General features: G+C 44.8%; 1 protein-coding gene across 8 annotated transcripts in view; it reads left to right on the top strand.

The window, feature by feature from the left end:
* MYOT (myotilin) overlaps nucleotides 1–18,876 on the top strand; it is a 43,099-nt gene that overhangs the window by 9,203 nt on the left and 15,020 nt on the right. For 3 of the 8 annotated variants that reach the window (XM_019506224.1, XM_019506226.1, XM_019506225.1), the window contains exons 2-8: nucleotides 5,904–5,973; nucleotides 6,057–6,165; nucleotides 7,337–7,399; nucleotides 7,879–8,020; nucleotides 8,704–8,727; nucleotides 10,063–10,182; nucleotides 11,087–11,342. In XM_019506224.1, coding sequence (XP_019361769.1) covers nucleotides 5,966–5,973; nucleotides 6,057–6,165; nucleotides 7,337–7,399; nucleotides 7,879–8,020; nucleotides 8,704–8,727; nucleotides 10,063–10,182; nucleotides 11,087–11,342 — 722 coding nt within the window. In that variant the 5' untranslated portion in view covers nucleotides 5,904–5,965. Of the gene's footprint in view, nucleotides 1–5,903; nucleotides 5,974–6,056; nucleotides 6,166–7,336; nucleotides 7,400–7,878; nucleotides 8,021–8,703; nucleotides 8,728–10,062; nucleotides 10,183–11,086; nucleotides 11,343–14,070; nucleotides 14,264–18,073; nucleotides 18,213–18,876 lie in introns of those variants that run through there. The other 5 variants (XM_019506232.1, XM_019506229.1, XM_019506228.1 and 2 more) reach the window with 4 other exon arrangements.

The raw sequence follows: 18,876 nt of genomic DNA, 5'->3' as shown, positions 1-18,876 counted from the left end.
GGACCCCCTCCCTGGGTACCAACCCCTGGCTGCTGCCCCCCGCCCCCCCCCCCCACAGCCTTTGACACCCCTGCACAGCATGCACACTCAATCGCACAGAATCATAGAAAGTCAGAGTTGGAAGGGACCTCAGGAGGTCATCTAGTCCAACCCCCACGTGCAGGTTTTGCCTCTAATGCCCTAAGTTATCACTGTCTAGGAAATTCAAGCTGTCCTAGGTTATGCGGCTCCTGTTGCCCGGATCTATGCTTTTGTCCAACCACTGTTCTGCTTCTCTTTATTGACTATGATGGCACCAGGTGTTATGATGCAATTCTCAACAACAAAGGCTGTAAAATGGGTCTCTTGGAAAGCTAGGGGACTTTAAACCTCCAGTGTGGAGTAAGAACAGGAACTCCCTGGGAGCCCCAGGAGTAAGGGTGGTAGTGAAAGGATCACCAAGAAATCTTTCTTTCTTTTTTTTTTTTCATACATAGCTAAGATGCTGCATGCTTAAGGAATATCCATGCCACTGTATGTGAGCTTTGAAGCACTGCATGCTAGTGCTGCAGCTTTTCATAGAGGTATTTAAAAAAGAAAAAAACCTTTCAGTCTTTGTGACAGTTCTCCTGACATTTTAGGCCCGTTTCAAGTCAGCAAAACTAAGTATCCTCAACGTGTATGTCAGAGGAGGAATTCAAAGCTACTGTAAGTGCTTCAAGTACTGCAGTAACCATTCAGTCTTACTGACGTTACTGGAAAAAAAGCCTCTCATTGCTTTCCGGTGTGTGTTCTCCTCCCAACCCACACTCAGGATAATAAACTCAGTTTAGCTGCCAATAATTTGCTCTAAGTGAAGAGCAAAACAAATGAAAGGGTGCAACCATACTTAGATGAGTGGCAGTAAAAAAAATATGTAGCGATACTTAGCTTTGATGTAAAAGCTTTGTCTCTTCAAAAAGTCTTAAACAAACATCCACTAATCTTCATGAGATGTCTGTGTGGGAGGGTTAGATAATAAATATGAAATATATAGTTATAATTCTAGGACAAACAAACAACATTATTTATGTTAATTCATTCACTCTTTTAGGGTTCAAAATCGTTCTAAGCCTTTGTCAAATGGTACTGTTTTTTTTCTAATTCCTTCCATAACTTGCAGGAAAATGCCTGATAGTGCTAATCAATTGCTTGATAGTACTAGCCAATTGCTCCAAGTCTTTCTCAGGAAGGGAAAAAATATCAATTTATTTTCCAGATTAGAAATTCTCCCTTTTCGCCCTCCATGAACAACAGACAAATCGCCATCAGTAAAGAAATTGCATCACCTAATAATAAGCTACAACTAAAGAGTTCACCAGTTCCATGGTTATAATTCCCCAACCCAGCCTTCTGGCACCAGAAATTGGACTCAGGACAGAAGCTCCTCTAAGTAGACCACCTCTGCTAGAGCATCATGCTGTCATTTAATTCAAAGCATCATAAGATTGTATGAAGCAAAAATTACAAGTTTAAAAAAAAAACCCCAAGCATGTAAATTCCAAAATGATCCCACAGCAATTGTTAAAATGTAACAAGCACCTTAATGTATGCAAGTATGCCGTGCAAAATGCTTTGCATCCAAAGTTAATGGAAGGTTATGCACCAGCTTAACTCAGGGTATAAGTTATAATCAAAAGACATACACTGAAATTATCATGCACACTGAAACCTGTCTTACCTCTAACTGGAGGTTTAAGTGGTACTTCTTTTTTTTGTTTGTTTTACCCCTCTCACTTTTTATAATGCAGCTTATTTCAGATCTGTCTGTCAGATGTTCAGGTTGTTCCTAAAACAGATTTAAAGCACTTTCCACATTTCAAACCTCTGGCAAAGTGCTCCATGCAGCTTTAATATTTTCCTAAACCCCCCGCATTATATTTGTCCTAGTATTAGATATAGCATAAATCTACAGGCATGTCAGCCATTCCAGCAATGCTAGAATGTCGTCATTATTGTTTGTGTCGACACCATGATCTGAATGTACCTTGTAATCATTCTGGTGTTGGGTTGCAAAGGTCCTTGACTCTTCATTTGGCAGGGTCTAATTCTGTCCCCTTCATAAAGAGCTAGGGTTACACTAAGTAAAGGTTGCCATTTACGTGGAAAGCCGAGGTTGCTAAAATGACTCACTAAGGTAAAAGCCTCCACTACTTATTCTTTCAAGGAGGGAAGCTATATAGTGCTACCCGTTCCGCTAATTCTTCATGAAAGATGCCTGATGGCCTGCAATACACAAGTGACGACAGAGTAGCATCCACTTGGTTCCTCCAAAGTACATGAGTACTTCTAGCTCTGTGATACCACAAAGCTGTCTTCCGGGGGGAAAAGGTTCCCAGGATGTTTCTTTTTCTAAACCTCTGCTTTCAGTCACTTGGGAGTTTCACGGTTGGAGGTAGGCAGGAAAAAGCTGCCTTCCAGCTTGATTGTAGCTCCTGCTGGATCCTCCCCTTCCTTTGCTTTTGCAAAGTTTGATTCAGGCCTTTTTGATATACAACAGAAAGAGTCTTTGAATGCTCAAACAGTGGAGTTGCTGAAGAACAAAACAAAACAAAAACTTCACATGGGATTTGTCAGCAATGATATGGAGTCTCAGTAACTGGCAGAGAGGTTCAACATTAAGGTGGTAGTAAAGCTGGGTATAGTGCAATATTCATAGTGTGCACACCATGCTGCCCGCTGTGTTCCACAAAGAAAGCAGATCTCGCTTTGGGAGAGGGCTTTCCATCAAATGACCTTCAAAATCAACAGCAAGAGGCCATTTTACATTCCTGAAAAATCCCAAGCATCAGCAAGGACTTCTGTGGACAGCAGCAAACCTGACAAAACTCCTTTTCTAGGAATTTCCCAAGACGAGCAAGATCCACACCTAAACACAAGCACAGAGATGCTGGCAGCATTCTCGCCCAGCCAATATCACCCTCCTCCATTGCACCTGCTGAAACTTGGCAGAGCTTGTCCAGTGCTTTCAAGACATAAAGGCTTGTTTCCAATGTTGGCCACAATTTTAGCACCCAAATCCATAATTAGGCTGTGAGTCAGTGAAACAGAAAGCACTTTGGCACCTTCAGAAAACACTTAGGCACCTTCCTCTAACATGCTTAAATGCAGACCTGGAGAGTGATGCTTGCTGGATTTGGGACTATTTGTGGCCTGACTTTCAGATGCAAAGGAAGATGCTTGCAGCCTGACTTCGCTGGGGGCTGCAAGTATTCTGCGCCTCTGATTAAGAAGGAATAATAATGCCCAGCTCTGATCTAAATCTGCGCTTCTCCTCACTAGATATCAAAATGCTTCTACCAAAGCAGTCAGTACCATTTTTGCCATTTTGCTGTTGAGGAACCTGAAGGAGACAGAGGGTAGATGAATTGACCAAGACCAATTAACAGGTCAGTGGCAGGGTCAGAAGTAGAACCCCCACAAGTGTCCTGGGTCCCAGCCCAGTGGTCTGCCCTTCAGGCCACATTACAAACAGGCTGCTCTGAGTACTTAATATCAAGCATCTGATAATTTAGCTGTTATCTTCTCCAAGTATCTTTACCTTACACATTTCTAACATGAACAAGCAATGGATCAAAGCAGAGGGAACAGATGTGAACTTTGCTTCACAGAATTGGCAATGAAACCTCCTGAGATATGTGGACCTGGGGTGAACCTACAGTACCGCTGAAGCATCTTGGGGGATATGTAGTGGTTAAGAATCAGAGCCCTATGAATGAAGATACCTAACGAAAGCAGAAGCTGCATTCGCTTGGGGTATGAGCGAGCTGCACAATCTCTGCCAGTCAGGACTAAAGATAGAAGGTCTATTCCACTGCGGCTGAAAGCTTGACAGAAGCTATGAGGGATACTACACTGACCACGCTTTTCTTTTAGCTCAGTGGGCAGAGCTCACACATCGAGATCCAAAAGGTCTCACTCCAAATTTCAGAAGGGAGGGGAGCCATCCATTTGGTTGCCTTGCCAAAGGCTGGCCTGCCACAGGCCAGCTCTTCTGTTACCCTCATTTATTCATGTGAGGCTGCACCTGGGCATTTAGTGTTCTTCCATAGTAGTGTTGTAGGTAGGTCTGCAGGCCGGAAGGTGAAGAGATGAACAGCTAAAGGGTTCTACATGTCCATACTATACTTCAGCCATGGAGTGGGGGTGATGGCAGGCTATTTTTTATTAGCTGGTGTTCACTAGGAGGTGGAGGCACCTAGAAAGACATACTCCATCTTCAGCTGCTTTAAACCCCAGATTTATTCTGGATTATCAGGAAGGACAGAGATTTACCTGGTGAACAGTTATTGCAGGGAGAGGAAAAGCCACCTTGTCCTGTTGCTCCTGTGGAACTAGGGAGACCATGGCATGCTACCGCTCCATTTCTGGCAGGAGTTTGACCTTACTTAAACCACAGAACCGGCAGTCTGTACAGTGCTTACCATGTGTCACAGTATGTGCTGAAGTGCTCTGTTGCGTCACGGCCGGAGTGCTCAGTACACTGCGGGATCTGAATGGAGCACAGCCCTGGAAGTGCCAGCGGGCTAAGGTTGTACATGCTCTGAGCCTATTTCTTCCCCTCAGCCGTTTGGAGCAGGGTGACTCGGTCTCTCATGGGAGCCGGCTGGCTGCCCTGAAGTAGCCTGTAGCTCCCTGCAAGTTCTCTCCATGCTGCAATGAACCGAAAGAAAAATGTTTCTTTACTGAAATCCAGTTACAGCTTTATTTTAGATGGCAAGACAAATAAGCAGCCTAGAGAGAGGACAGCTCTAATAGCCTGGTATAACTAAATTAATTAGGGTGGTCCCTACCAATGTGCCGGGCACAAGAACTCCCAAGTGACCATGATTTTACTGGAGGAACAAGTCAGGGCTGATGGGTGTCAGGCACCTAACCTGCATGGGAACTTTTGCATGTCCCCCTAGGCACCTCTGCATCTTGTCACTGGCCCGTAGTGGCAGTCCCAGCCTGCAAGGCTGAACAGAGAGACTGGGCCATTCATTCCTGTGTCAAACACGACCAAAGAGAGCAAGGACTTGTGTGCTGGGTTTCTACATCACTGGGACTACTTGTAATCTGTTAAGAACAAGCCTAAACATAGGAATAAAGCCCAAATGACCACACAAACCACAAGGTAGCCTGGAATCAGGCTCCCAGTGTCCATCCAACCCCACGATGGATGCTATAAGCCTTTGCCTCAGGCTTTTGCCTACATGATCTAATAAAGATTTATAAATCCCTGAGCAATGCTTTAAAGTAGCAACCATGCTACTGTTACATGCTTTTTACTTAGGGGTCTGTGAACATCCCCACAGTGCAAATCCTATTCAGTCAGGAGAGTGGGAGTTTAATTACAGTGGTAGCCCTGGAGGGCTGCAGACACCTGAATTCCAGTGTCGCTCGTCATCAGACAGGGGACATAATCCTGGGGCTTTCTTTAAATGCCTCAATTCCATGAGGCAGAAACACATTACACCCATCAAACCCGAGCGGAAGGCAGTTTCGGCTCTTCCCCATTTGAAAGGGGCTTTGACACTTCCAGTTTCCATCCTCTCCGTGCTGACGCACAGGCCACGCTTTTTCCTCCTGATGTCAGTGGAGGAATGTGATGTCTGTGTCTCTGCCCTTAGAGTAGAATATTGAAAAAAACTGGTGCAATGCCTGTTGTAAATAGGACCATGTAAAAAAAAATCTAGATCCACACCCCTCCAAGCCTGGAAACACAGTGGAAGTTGTGCAATTTTGCACACTCCCATACAGGATGCTGCTGCTAGCACACGGCCTTACACTCAGTTACTCAGTTACACACTGCTTACCTTCCAATCAACGTACCCTTCATTTGCCAGGATTTACTACACTGAAGTTGGCTCAAAATACAGCTGATTTATGTTTGTTTCCTGTAGGTTTATAGCGTGACCAGAAGGCATGCTTCCCTGCAAGTCTGTATCCTGGCAGAGATAAAGGAATGTCACAGTAAGTGAGGAGATCAGAGTCCAGCATGTTCAGCCCTCTACAGTTCCTGTCCCCACGTACCCACACTGACTTTTTTCCCCCAGGACAAAGCAAAAAGCCACCAGTGTTTCACTGACCATGACATCTCCAGCAACAATACCTCGTCAGAGTTACTCTACTCTAATTCAGCCATTATCGCTTGACCCTCAAAGAGTAGGTTAAACTTTTTTTTATTGCTCACAGTACTCTTAAAGCAATCTGTAGAGACCAGCTCTTGAGTTCGCTGAAGCCAGTAACCAAATGGCAACAAGGCTTCATGGGCATCAAGATCTGGGTCCAAAAGGAGGGTTTTCTGTATGTGTTTTCCTGCCTTACAACATTTACCAGCTGCATTTCCTAAAGGGAACCTAAATAAATGGTTGGGGAGGGGGGAGAGAAGGGTGTTAGAAATAGCCGAGTGGCTGCCACATAGCTTAGCCATTTGTCGTGCTCCTCAAAAGGCACATTTCAGCAAGGACAGTTGCTTTGGAGCAGCTACTTGGTCTAGTGTTGGGGAATTCAATATGTCCGAAGGATTGAATTCCCTTTGAACTTAGTGGGGGAAGGGAGGAAAGGATGGATAAGAAAAGAATTATATAGACTACTGGGATGGTATGGGACAGGCATTTCAACTGTACATTAACACGCAAGTCATTCAGCATCCAGACTCATTTCCCAGAGAAGAGAGATAGATGAGGAACAGACACTGTTCAGGAGACATCACCCCCATGCTTCCTTCATGTTTATTTTTCTTTCATTGCCTTTTACAATGTGGGCTAGAAATGCAGTAGGGCCCAATCCTACCATCCTTGTTCCATTAAAACTCTCAGGGAGCCACAACCTTTCAGTCCTTGCTGTTTTTACTTTAACTAAATGTCAAGGTGATTTTAAAGTCTGGACACCAACATTGCACACATATTTATATACCCTGAAGCTATCAAACTATGAAGTTCAAGAAGAGATGAATACAGAATCAAAAAAACACTGTAATAAGTATCTCTTGTGGCTGTGGGCAGGATACGTCCCTCTGGATATTGTCCCTAGTCAATGGCAGAATGGATGTTTGCATACAGATTAAAAAATGGAGGTGGGGGGCATGGCACCAAGCAGTTCCCTCATGGCTGTAAGTCTCCCTTCCAATAAGCTGTTGTCTATAACCAAAAGAGGCATTTTCTTATGGGCCACCTAAAGTGGAGTCTATCCCCAAAATATTTGGTAGACTGACACAAAACAGCAGGAAAAATAACCAGGAATCACCTCCTAATTTAAAACACAGGGCTGTCTGTCCAGTTGCATTTATGAACCTGAGAAATGCTACCCATGACATTGCTCCTCTTGGTTACAGATGCAGAGCCCAACTACAAGCCAGACAGGCTCGACCCGTGGAATTGCACCAGTGTTTACCAAGGTAGAAACTTCCTCACCTTACACTTTCTGCATACCTGGATTGAGAGATGTGGGAGAGGGGATGATACAAAACTCCCTGTGAATACCGCGTCTGTCTGTCAGTACTAGAGGATCAGCGCTGTAAGATGCAGAGGATCCTCATTCACATGAATTAATTTAATTTGTTCGGCATAAGGAAGGCAGAAGCTTGCATGCTCCGTGGGAGCACAGGGTTACACCTCCACTTGCTTTGATGCATTTTTAAAGGTGCATCAATAAGCAATAGATTTTCATCACAAAATATTGTCCTTCATAGCACTCCTAACCCAGCAACTAGTATTTAGATCAAATCTTTAAGATCAAAGTTGCCTTTCTTAAAAAAATAATTTATCCACGTTGGATGTGGATAAGTGTATGCGTGGAGCACTAAACGTTTGCTACAGAAAGTGTTTTGGTAGCAAAATGTCAGACACTAACACCTTTTTTTCCCCCTTTCTTGAGGGGCTACAAAACATCATGGCTGCAAATGGGCAATTAGTGGTATTTGAGTGTCGCATACGTGCCAGCCCCACCCTGCAGGTTCGCTGGTACAGAGACTACAGTCAGATCATAGATTCTGCCGACTTCCGAATATTAAGGAAAAGTAGGTATTGATAACATGCTTGTTGAATGCACGGTTATTTCATTCATAACAAAATCAAAAATAGAAGGCTATTACAAGATCAGAAAACAGCTGGTCATTTATACAGAATGATCACGGCCTGAATATGCCAAAAAGTTTAAAGAAATAGAAACGACATGCAAGGCCCACCCAAGTATGCCAGCTGGGCTGAACAGCAACAATGGGGCTACCTTTCAGGAATAATGCTGCAGGAGTTTCTGGCCCCATTAAGATAATCATTATAAAACATCACAACTAAATAACTGATGGATCAAACTTTTCATTTATGATTAATTCAGGGGCAATAAAAATGATATGAACTCCCATTTCAGACAAGCTAACACATTTCCAGATTACTGTTCATATACATCATTGGTGTCCCCCCACTGACATCATGCCAAAAGCGACTGCATTGGAAAGGAACTTGAACATCTGAGTTCAGATCCAGATATGAATTTTTCCTGCTGGTTACTGTATTTCTCTTTTGAGATACATGGGGGCATTGAATAAAACATAAAAGAGGGTCCTTGAACATGACATTTCAACTTAAACTAGCAGTCCTTCTGGACTGTGGCCTTTCTGACACATCTGATTGATCTCAAGTCATTTTTACAGTATAGCAGTGATAAACACTTTCCCCTCTTTCCTTTTCTTCTTTTAAACAGAAGCCTGCCTGTCCACAGCTCCTGGTGAGTACATGGGAAACCTTTTGCTAACTATTCTGTCAGGTAGCTTGCAACAGGCTGGTTCTCTCAGATAATCCAAGATAAAAGCAGCTGATCAGAAGTCATGAAGAGCAAGACACACACAGTCCCTCTACTTTTTTTTTTTTAGCCTTAGCACTTAAGAGGTGCAATGTATCTAAGAGCAAAGAGTCTTGTCTTGTTAAGGTTCAGCTATGTAGGCCAAAGGCTATGTTCAGACATCGCTGTGAACATGCCAACCTCACTGTCCTAAGGGTTTTTGGGGGGTTTGATCTTGGCCTACGGAGCAAGGCTTACCTCCCCCTAGCCTCAGGCCCAAACTCAATAAGAACTGTTCCAACCCTGTGCCCCACATCCTTTGTGTTCTTACTGTTTTATACGCCAACCTACTCCACAGAATAAAACCCTGATTGTCACAGAGATCTATTGCCATTTCTACAAGGAGCATCTCCCAGTTCGCTCCGTCCTTCTTTGTAAGCGGAGGACTGGCATTAACATAGAATCAGAGACAATTCGAGTTGGAAGGGACCTCAGGAACTCACTTGTAGTCCAACCCCCTGCTCAAAGCAGGACCATCCCCAGTTATATCATCCCAGCCAAGGCTTTGTCCAGCTGGGCCTTAAAAACCTCTAAGGATGGAGATTTCACAACCTCTCTGGGGAACCTGTTCCAGTGCTTCACCACCCTCCTAGTGAAAAAAGGTTTTCATAATATCTAACCTAAACTTCCCATGCTGCAAAGTGATCTGTCATCTGTCACCACTGGGAACAGTCCAGCTCCATCCTCTTTGAAACCCCGCTTCAGGCAGGTGAAGGCTGCTATGCTCTCAGTCTTTTCTTCAGGCTGAAGCCCAATTCCCTCAGCCTCTTCTTGTAAGTCAGGTGCCCCAGCCCCCTAACCATTTTTGTTGCCCTCCACTGGACATGGTGTAGGCAAGGCTCCTCTGGTGTGCCCCCATCTCATAGCACAGGGAGCAAACGTGTCACTGCGGTCCAGGGAGGAAGAAGATGCATGAGCACAGGGCTGGGATGACCATTTCCTTCATTTCCATTATTTTTCAGTGTGGGCTGCTTTTCCATAAGCAGCTTTCAAAACACTACACAAGCCTCTGGGTGCACACCGCCAATGTGGGAGGAAGTGGGGTCTGACCTGGGCGTCCACTGTACTTAAACTTAGCTAAAAACACTCAGCACATGATCTACCCTTCAAAGGGGTGGTGATTCAAGGGGATGGAAGAATTTCTCCTTTACCTTTTGTAGGGCAGTATTTGGCTGAGGGTCCTGCCCAATACCGACCATATTCACCTCTCTGTCATTTCAGAGGAAGTTTGCACCTTGGTTATTACTGAAGCCTTCCCGGAAGATTCTGGGATATTTCAATGTGTGGCGGAAAACGAATCTGGAGCTGTGGCATCCAGTGCATGTCTTTTCGTTTCCCAAGGTAAATACACTCATTCAGGTCACAAGGAGGTGAAACGGCTGGAGGGTCTTATCTCCACTCAAGGCCAGACTGTCATAAATACCAAGGGGAGCCCCAAATGTTTGTTTAGACTTAGTCCAGCTCTAGTAACAAGGGACGTGGCCACAAGCTTGCCTTATTAAATAAGGACACACATTGGTGGATTCTTGCTTACAGTAGAAAATACCCAAGAGGACTGAGAGTACTTCAGGAAGTTGGTTCACATCAGGTAAGGTGGGCATAATACAGTGGAGAAGACATGCTGCCCCTGTCTCTTCCATGAATTTCATCTTCTTGTGCACTCCCCAGGTGACCCTACATGTACCCCATCCTCTGACTTTACCTCTTCTCCCAGAGGCCACTCATTGCCAGGCTGAGCATTTCCAGGCACTTGGACTTGTGATCACCATGGACATCTTCCCTTGTAGGGATAGCTCATGGGCCCCTGTTGATAGCACTTTCAGTCTACCTGCTGGTGGTTCAATACATCTATTGGTGGTCCCTATGCCATATCTGGTGCCTCCATCACACCCTGAATGCTCCTAGGATTTTCCCTACTGCAGAAATTCCCACTGAATGCTTGCCATCCCAACAAGGAGCATCACAGCTAGTGGGAAGCTTGGCATTTCAGACCACTCAAGTATCCAGGGTGTTTCTAAGGGTCTCCAGAAACTTACTGCTTTCTGAACAGCTCTTCTTGGGGGTTTTGTTGGTCATGGATACAACAGAAGCATCAGAAACACTCTCAGGCCGCAGATGATACTGCATAAAACACTCTTGGCTGACCCTAGAAAAGCCTATAAAGTTCACCAGAGTCCCTGTTTGTGGAACGTGCTGTGTCTCAGTAAGCTACTACTAGTTTCTGTCTGACTATCATACTTTGCAGGAACAAGAGAGATGGAAGAATTTGAAGCCATTTCCCACCTACCAGCTACCATGAATACAGCCACCTTGCCAAGTAACAGCCAAAATGTGGTAAAGGAAAGAGATATAGCTAGCAACCCTTCATACAACGTGCTGCAGAAGACACCAGACCCAGCCGTGCAAATGGAGCACACCAGTCCTGGATGGCAGAATTATCAGGGGGAAACTGAAGAACGTTGCAGTGTTTATGAAAACTTTCCTGAGACTGCATATCCTTGGTAAGGCAACAGCCTACTTAAGTCTGTTATATGCCGCAGGGGGGACATTTCTAGTGGCCCTCACAGTGAAAAAAGAAAAATGCAGCAGCATACACCAGCAAGGCCAACAACTACCCACTTGGGTTACACACATGCAATTATTTGATCTTAGTAGGCATATGGACACCTGCTAGTGTGCATAACCCACTGGTGAATAGGCTTTACAAGCTCTTTGCAGGACAAAAGTCAGTTAGAGACTGAAAAAGGGAACTCAAGTCAATAATGTTAATTACTTGTTTGCCTCAATGCACACAGGCCAGGGCTTATATTTTTAAAAGGCCTCAGCATTCAAGACTCCATTTCTTGAGAATGCACAGTATTTAACAGCATTCTGCTGTTGTCAGCGAGGGCTGCTGAGTGCCAAGATCTGGCCACCAAAATGCCAGGGGTGGATTTTTAAAGGTATTTAAAGTACCTAAAGATACAGATGAGCACCTCTTGGGATTTTCAGAAGTGCCTAGTCAGAAATATCTTTAAAAATACAACTTCCGGTGATTATCATTAGAAAACCACCCTACAGGACCATGAGACAAGGAGGCAAGCACACCCACCTTGTAATCACAGTTCTTTCAACACCGACTTCATCCCTCGCTTGAGGCCAAGCATATCACCCACATGGCTCAGTTTCCCCATCCGTAAAACATAGATGATCTTTGGAGCTCTTATAAGTGTGTTGCAACTTGCCAAATGCTCTGAAGGTAAGGAGTGCTACCTAGACAAGTAGCAAGAATGAAGTAGGAAGCTCTACTGGGTAGACCCAGAACCACTCCCTAATGTGACATAGTCCCTGTATTGTTTATAGCATGTGAGGACTGTCCTTTAATATCAAAGCAGGTAGGACCTTGTGGTTTGGGAGCAGAAAGCTCAGCATTTAGTTTGGCCTCCATGGAGTTCCAAGTGGCCACTGCATGCAGCGTAGTGAAAAGAGCGGTCTAAGTAGCTATAGGTTATTTGCAATATTATTAAGTCCCATTATTTTTTTCCGGCTGATGAAGAGCAAGCTATTGTTACTATTCTTAGCAAGCCCGTCCCAAGTTTGAGCAATGATGCCGAGATGCTCATTTGCACTGTGCAGCTCTCCAGTGACATAGCCATGACTTTATACCAGGGAACTGTCCCATGTAATATTTCTTGCATGCTCTCTCATCGTGAAACAAGTCTGCGTCTCTTGTTCAGTCAGCTGAACACCAGCACTGCGCTATAATGATACCTTTACATCATGCACAATCCGTTGTCGGTGAGGGAAAGCAATTTCTTCCACGTAACAGATTATTTTAGGAAGCAGTCTTCATCCTCTTCCAATAATGTGGTTATTATAACCATTCTGAACAAGCTTACCCCATGCCGACAGGTTTTTAAATATAGATTTCCCTATGCACAGGAAGAAGTTTTATTTAACAGGAAGCTAAGCATGGCTTTAGTTTAAATAATCTGCAGATTCCTAGTAAGAGGTCACCGTCTTCAATCCAATCCTGGCATGAACTCCTTGCACACAGATTACTATAATAAGGTCAGTAGGGCTCCCCACCAGCACTGTTAATGAAGCAGTGTGCTAACTGAAGCCAGTTTAGCTGTCTTGATGAATTAGTCAGACTACTATGCTGATGACACTAAGATGTGGGGGGACGTGGGCACACTAGAAGAAAGCAACAGGCTACAATCTGACCTAGACAGGTTACAGGGGTGGGCGGATGAGAATAGGATGGGTTTCAACACAGACAAGTGCAAGGTGATGCACCTGGGGAGGAACAACCAGCACCATACCTACAGGTTGGGGAACTCCCCTCTTGTCAGCACGGAGGCGGAAAAGGATCTTGGAGTCATCATTGACTCCAAGATGAACATGGGTCGGCAGTGTGGGGAGGCAGTTAGGAAGGCCAACCGTACCTTGTCATGCATCCACAGATGCATCTCGAGCAGGTCCAGAGAGGTGATCCTCCCCCTCTATGCGGCACTGGTCAGGCCGCAGTTGGAGTACTGCGTCCAGTTCTGGGCGCCGCACTTCAAGAGGGATGTGGACAGCATGGAGAGGGTCCAGAGGAGGGCCACTCGCATGATCAGGGGACAGCAGGGCAGGCCCTATGAGGAGAGGCTACGGGACCTGAACCTGTTCAGCCTCCACAAGAGAAGGCTGAGGGGGGATCTTGTGGCCTGTTATAAACTAGTCAGGGGGGATCAGCAGGCATTGGGGGAGTCACTGTTCCCCCGAGCACCGCCAGGAGTGACCAGGAATAACGGTCACAAGCTGGCAGAGGGTAGGTTTAGGTTAGATATCAGGAGGCGCGACTTCACGGTCAGGGCGGCTAGGGTCTGGAACCAACTTTCAAGAGAAGTGGTGCAGGCTCCTACCCTGGGGGTTTTTAAGAGGAGGTTAGATGAACACCTGGCTGGGGTCATTTGACCCCAGTACTCTTTCCTGCCATGGCAGGGGGTCAGACTAGATGATCTGCTCAGGTCCCTTCTGACCCTAGAAACTATTAAACTATGCGTCTTGATAGGCTTCAGCTTTGTGGAATAGGGGGAGAGATTTGCTGTAGCCTCTGCTAAAGTTGTGAATATGGCTTAGTTACTGAAGCTATTAAATATCACAGACAAAACCCAAATATACAAATACTACACAGTGGGATAAATCAGGTTGATCACCATGATTCTCAATGCCCAGGTATAAGAGTGGGGGACATATTAGGCTTGTACCATTTAAAAAGGGGTTGTTTTAAATCAAAGCAGGCTGTTATGACCATCTGACACAGCCAAAAGTAAAATCCTTATAAAAAGCTCTGACTGACAAGAGAGAGCAGAGCTGGTGGAAGGCATTTTCCAGCTAAACTCAAGGAGTTAGGTTAATTGCTCCATCCTGTCCTTTGCCAGACTTAACAAATGAGGTAGGAAATTTTGCATTTTGCTTTTCCAGTAGGTTGAACTTGGAGTGGCCTCTCTTTCAGATGCTGCTTTGCTCAAATCTGTTGGTTCCAGCTAGTATGACTTTTACATGCTGCTTTGTGGTACGTGCTATTTCTCAAATGCAGGCAGAGTTAGCTGTTTGCATTTTGTGTGAGATGCTGACTGCCATCTGGAATCCCAAACCCAAAGAAGTCTTTCACTGGGGGCCCAAAAGCCATTGTTATACACATTTTTAGATACCAAGGGATGCAGCTAGGAGCTCATTTCAGTTTTCAGAAGCACCAGTCCTTGAGGTGTCTGAAAAATCTGGTCCCTTCATAGAAACCTTGAGTACAACCGGATGGATGTTTCTAGCACTCTCTCAGAGTCAAGCAAAACAGTGTTTGCACACAGGGCTTCTAATAATACAGCAGCCTGTTGTTGGGTTAAAGGCTTTAAAACTGCAGGGGAAGGTGTACAGCCATAAAACTGACTGGTTCAATGGTGACCTTATAGAAACGAAAGGAAACTCGAGAAGACTGGCAGAGCACGAGGCTCTTCCTGGGAATGATTATTGCAAAGTTAGCTGTGCTCATTCTTCTCAGAACTACATTAGCGATAGTCTCTTCTACAAGATTAGTAACTAAGAAGTGTTAGGAAACAAGCTGGTAGCTGTCAGCCATCTCTCAAGCCTTTACATTTGCAAGCTTTATGCTTCCGGCACACACTCCCTTCAGGGAGAATAGCACGTCTCTTCCCCTTCCCCAAAAGGGCCTGTTGAATTAGTTTGCTAGAGATGTGATCAATGTAGCTGAAGTTAAGAAGTAGTTTGTAGGCATTAAACCCACTCCTAATCACTGGCTACTGTTGATTTTATTTGTTTATTGGATTTTAAAAGACCTTTCCCTTTCAGTCTAGTTCTCCTGACCTTCCTGCTTGGGAACTGACTGGATACAAAAATGGTGTTGGAGAATAAACTTAATCTCCTTCACTTAAGGAAGCATTAATTGCTTGAAAAAACCCTCATCATTTATTCCAGTCTTCCCTCAAACTCTGCTTTCTTTAAGCTATATCCTACCTTTGTGCTTCCCCACTTCTGTTTCCATCCTAGCACTGTCCAGCAGGTTTTTGGATGTACAAAGCTGCCCTTAAATCAATGCCTTGCAGGCAAAAGTCTGCTCTTAGATAAGCGCAACACACCCCTATTAAAGCAAGCAGGAGGCTAGCAGATCTGTCCAAGCACAGAACGTGACCTTTCACACCAACATCTATGCTGGCAGGTGATCAAGCTACTATTTCCTTGCCTCCCCTCCATTCACAGGTAATGCACTCCAGCTCTTACTTGCAAGGGAAGAATTTTGATTCAAACTGAGAAGCATTTCCTCCCCTAATTGCTTTCATCAGGAGGAATTTAAATATATTAGCACTCAATGAACACCTGTTATGGAGAACTTGTTCACCAAGTGGTGGGATGGTATTCAAGAGGAGCTTCAGGTGTGGATTGGTTGTTGTGCCTTTTACATTAGCCACTGGAAATCAAAGAAGAAAAAGAGCTAGGGAAAAATGTGAAGTATTTTACACTGCTGTCCCCCATAGAAATCAACTGAATAACAACTTCCTTAGCATGACAAGCTAGTCAAGTGTTGCCCAAGTGTAAATAAAGGAGACTGAGTAATTGGGTTCCAGACAAAGAGAGTAAAATTGAGTCAGGACAGGGCAAACTACTGTGAGGGCTGACAACATGCATCCATTTCTCTTGGCACTGCCTGTTCCTGATGTGATGAAGGTTCCCTAGTTAAATCCCATAGAGCTCCTGCCTGTGTCCTTCTATTTCAGCCACCAATCCTGCAAACTCTTATGCATGGGCTTCATTTTATTCTCATGAGTAATCACATGGACTTCAAAAGGAACATTAAAGCTAAGCTTGGGAATAAATGTTTCCTGAGTCGCGGCCTAGATGCTTTGTAGCAGGTTATAGGCAGACAAGGTTCTTTGGGTAAATCTGGTATCTTTTATTAGACCCACTAAAATAGTTGGAAAAAATTCTTCATTGCAAGCTTTTGGGTACAAACACCCTTCTTCAGGCAGAGGGAGGGTCTCAGGTTACATGCACCCACGCAGAATTATGTACCATCACGGAACTTGATGCAAGGCCAAAGCTTTCTAGGTGCTAACAAATTGGTTTTTTGAGCGAGACCTGCATCTTCACAGGTCTTGCTCAAAAGGGAGCGGAAAACCACTCACTTGAGGTTGGAGTTTGGCTGGCTCAGAGCAAGCTGTCTAATTGATAGGACAGGGATTCTTTGAATTGGGCCATGACCATTCTTTAAATTGGGCCATGATCTCAAGTCGGGGCAAGAGATTCTCACATTTTACCTCTTCCATTGGCTTCTGAGGTTGTGATGGGCCCAAGGCCTTCTCAATACTGAAGCCTTCCACATTTTCTCCACCTAGCATTGCTGCAGGTAGAGAAGGGAGGTAATACTGCAGGAAGTGCTGTGTGGACCAAACAAGGGTATTTTCTTGTCCCTCTACAGTATAATTAAAATCCTCTGTGATAGGGTTAGCCCGTGGAATGATGAAAAAAGCCTGCAGCAGAACTAGGCTGGGAGCAGGGCAGGCAGAAGGAACTGAATGGGCCATCCAAAAACAGCGCAGAGGTGGTCTGTGCATGTCCCCTCCTCCAGCTGCAGGAGGAGGCAGCAAAAACAATTTGTTTGGCTCACAGGAGCTTTGTGGTGAATGCTGGCTGGGCAAAGCAGATGTGAAATGCTAGACAAGTGCTTGGTATTATTGAACAGAAATCTCTTTCACACCTCAAGTGGCAGAAAGAGTTTCCAGGAGCTGGAGGAACTGGCCCACCCCCTCCTCCGCCTAGGTATGTGCTGGGCTTTTCAAGTTGTGCTTGAAACAATCCATGTCTAGGCACTTTAAAAGCTGAATGGTAAGGCAGGCAGAAGGGTGCATGCTATGTGCTGGAACAAAGGAGTGCTGTGACTGGATTTGCCAGGGCTCCAGTTTCAGTCCCGCCACAGACTTGCTTCTTGCACCTATTTCAGAATCAAAGTCCTCCAAGTTGAGGGTGCCTACTCTGTGAAAAGCAGCTGCTTAAATACAAGCAAGAACTTAGTTTTTACTCCCAGTGCAGCTTCTCTAGACACCTGTGAACCTCGCATTACCTTGGTATCCATCTGTGCCTGTGTCCATTCCCAAAAGTCACCACCCGTGACCACAGAAAGAGGTCAGGGGACTGCACTGGGAGGGGGCTGCGCCGTCTCATCCCTTTTTAAATTTGATATTGCTGGGTCACCTGCAAGAAAGGTTGAGATTCATTGATCCCCAAAAGCTGGGACCCATTGCCCCAAGGTTGTGACATGCACTCCATTGGCACCCCTACTCCCTCAGCAGTAGGAAGCACTTCTGTTTTATTCATGTGAACCCCTGAGTGGTGTAAAGCTTGATTGGGCTGCTCTTGAAATCTCTGAACATCTTAGCATAGACCTCAAAAGGGGCAGGTGGGCGGAGGGAAGAATTGGCTCTATACTCACTATGCCAACCCTCTACGTTTCCCCTTTCTCCCATTGAGACATACGAAGCAAATGGCTACACAGATCTACTCACCTATGACTGCACCATGCAGTAAGCATCATAGATTTTCAGACAGCAAATGGCCACTTGCAATAAAGAGCTTGAAAAACCAGGGCTGCTTCCTCTCAATCAAGCCCTATTGCAAGTGGCTGCATTTGAGGTTGGGGACTTTTATTCTGATACACTTCCATAGGTAGGTGGACAAGCAAGTACATCAGATGTCATTATTTGGCAGCAGATAAAAGTGAGTGGTCTTATAATATTAAGCGGAGTGCTACTATGATTACAGCCTGTGTCCGTGAATGACTATCCCTTCCCCAAAATACCGGTTAAAGCCCAGGTGACAACTTTTAGTGCTTTTAGGTAAGACTTCTTTTTTTCCTCCTTTTACTTTTTAGTTTGAATAACTGGTTAGTGATCGGGGAGGGGGGATGAGAATAGCACATTGCTGTGAAACCTGATGCTTTAAAGTCCCACTCAGCCAAACTGTTCACATAAAGAGGGGGCAATTATCAAAAAAGGATAATAATAATTTTAGAATTTAAATCCTGCCTTTGACTCTTCTAAAAAGCTGGGGGAGGCAGGTTATTGTTTGGGAAGCAAATGCAACAGATAACTCTTCCTGGAAGAGAAAGGAGTGATCCATGAGGTCCGAGATAGCCACTTGTCTCTGCGGTCATGCTCCCTAAAGCCCTTTTGTAAATGGATACAGATATTTAAACTGCTGTTTCTAAAAGTTACCCAAAACCAAGGACTCAAGCATTTGAATGGGTGAATGAATGAGAAAGTAGCTTGGATGTGATCCACAAATCTGATTTTTAGTTTCACATTCCAAGCATGTTTGTAAGGGGGAAGTTGGGGACTTTTTGCTAGAAAACAGCTGTTTACTTAGGGTTAACTTGTAACTATCCCCACAGCAGTAGGAAATGGAAGCTCTAAATCTTCTTTAAAGCAGAAGAGAGATCTTAATTTGATCTCTCCCGGGGGAATGTATGACCTCATGGAACCCTTCTTTGGGGTCTCCTAT

The sequence above is a fragment of the Gavialis gangeticus genome, unplaced genomic scaffold (assembly GCF_001723915.1).
Source record: "Gavialis gangeticus isolate Ggan-Ray unplaced genomic scaffold, GavGan_comp1, whole genome shotgun sequence".
NCBI lineage: Eukaryota > Metazoa > Chordata > Crocodylia > Gavialidae > Gavialis > Gavialis gangeticus.
This window is presented reverse-complemented; position numbering and strand designations above follow the sequence as displayed.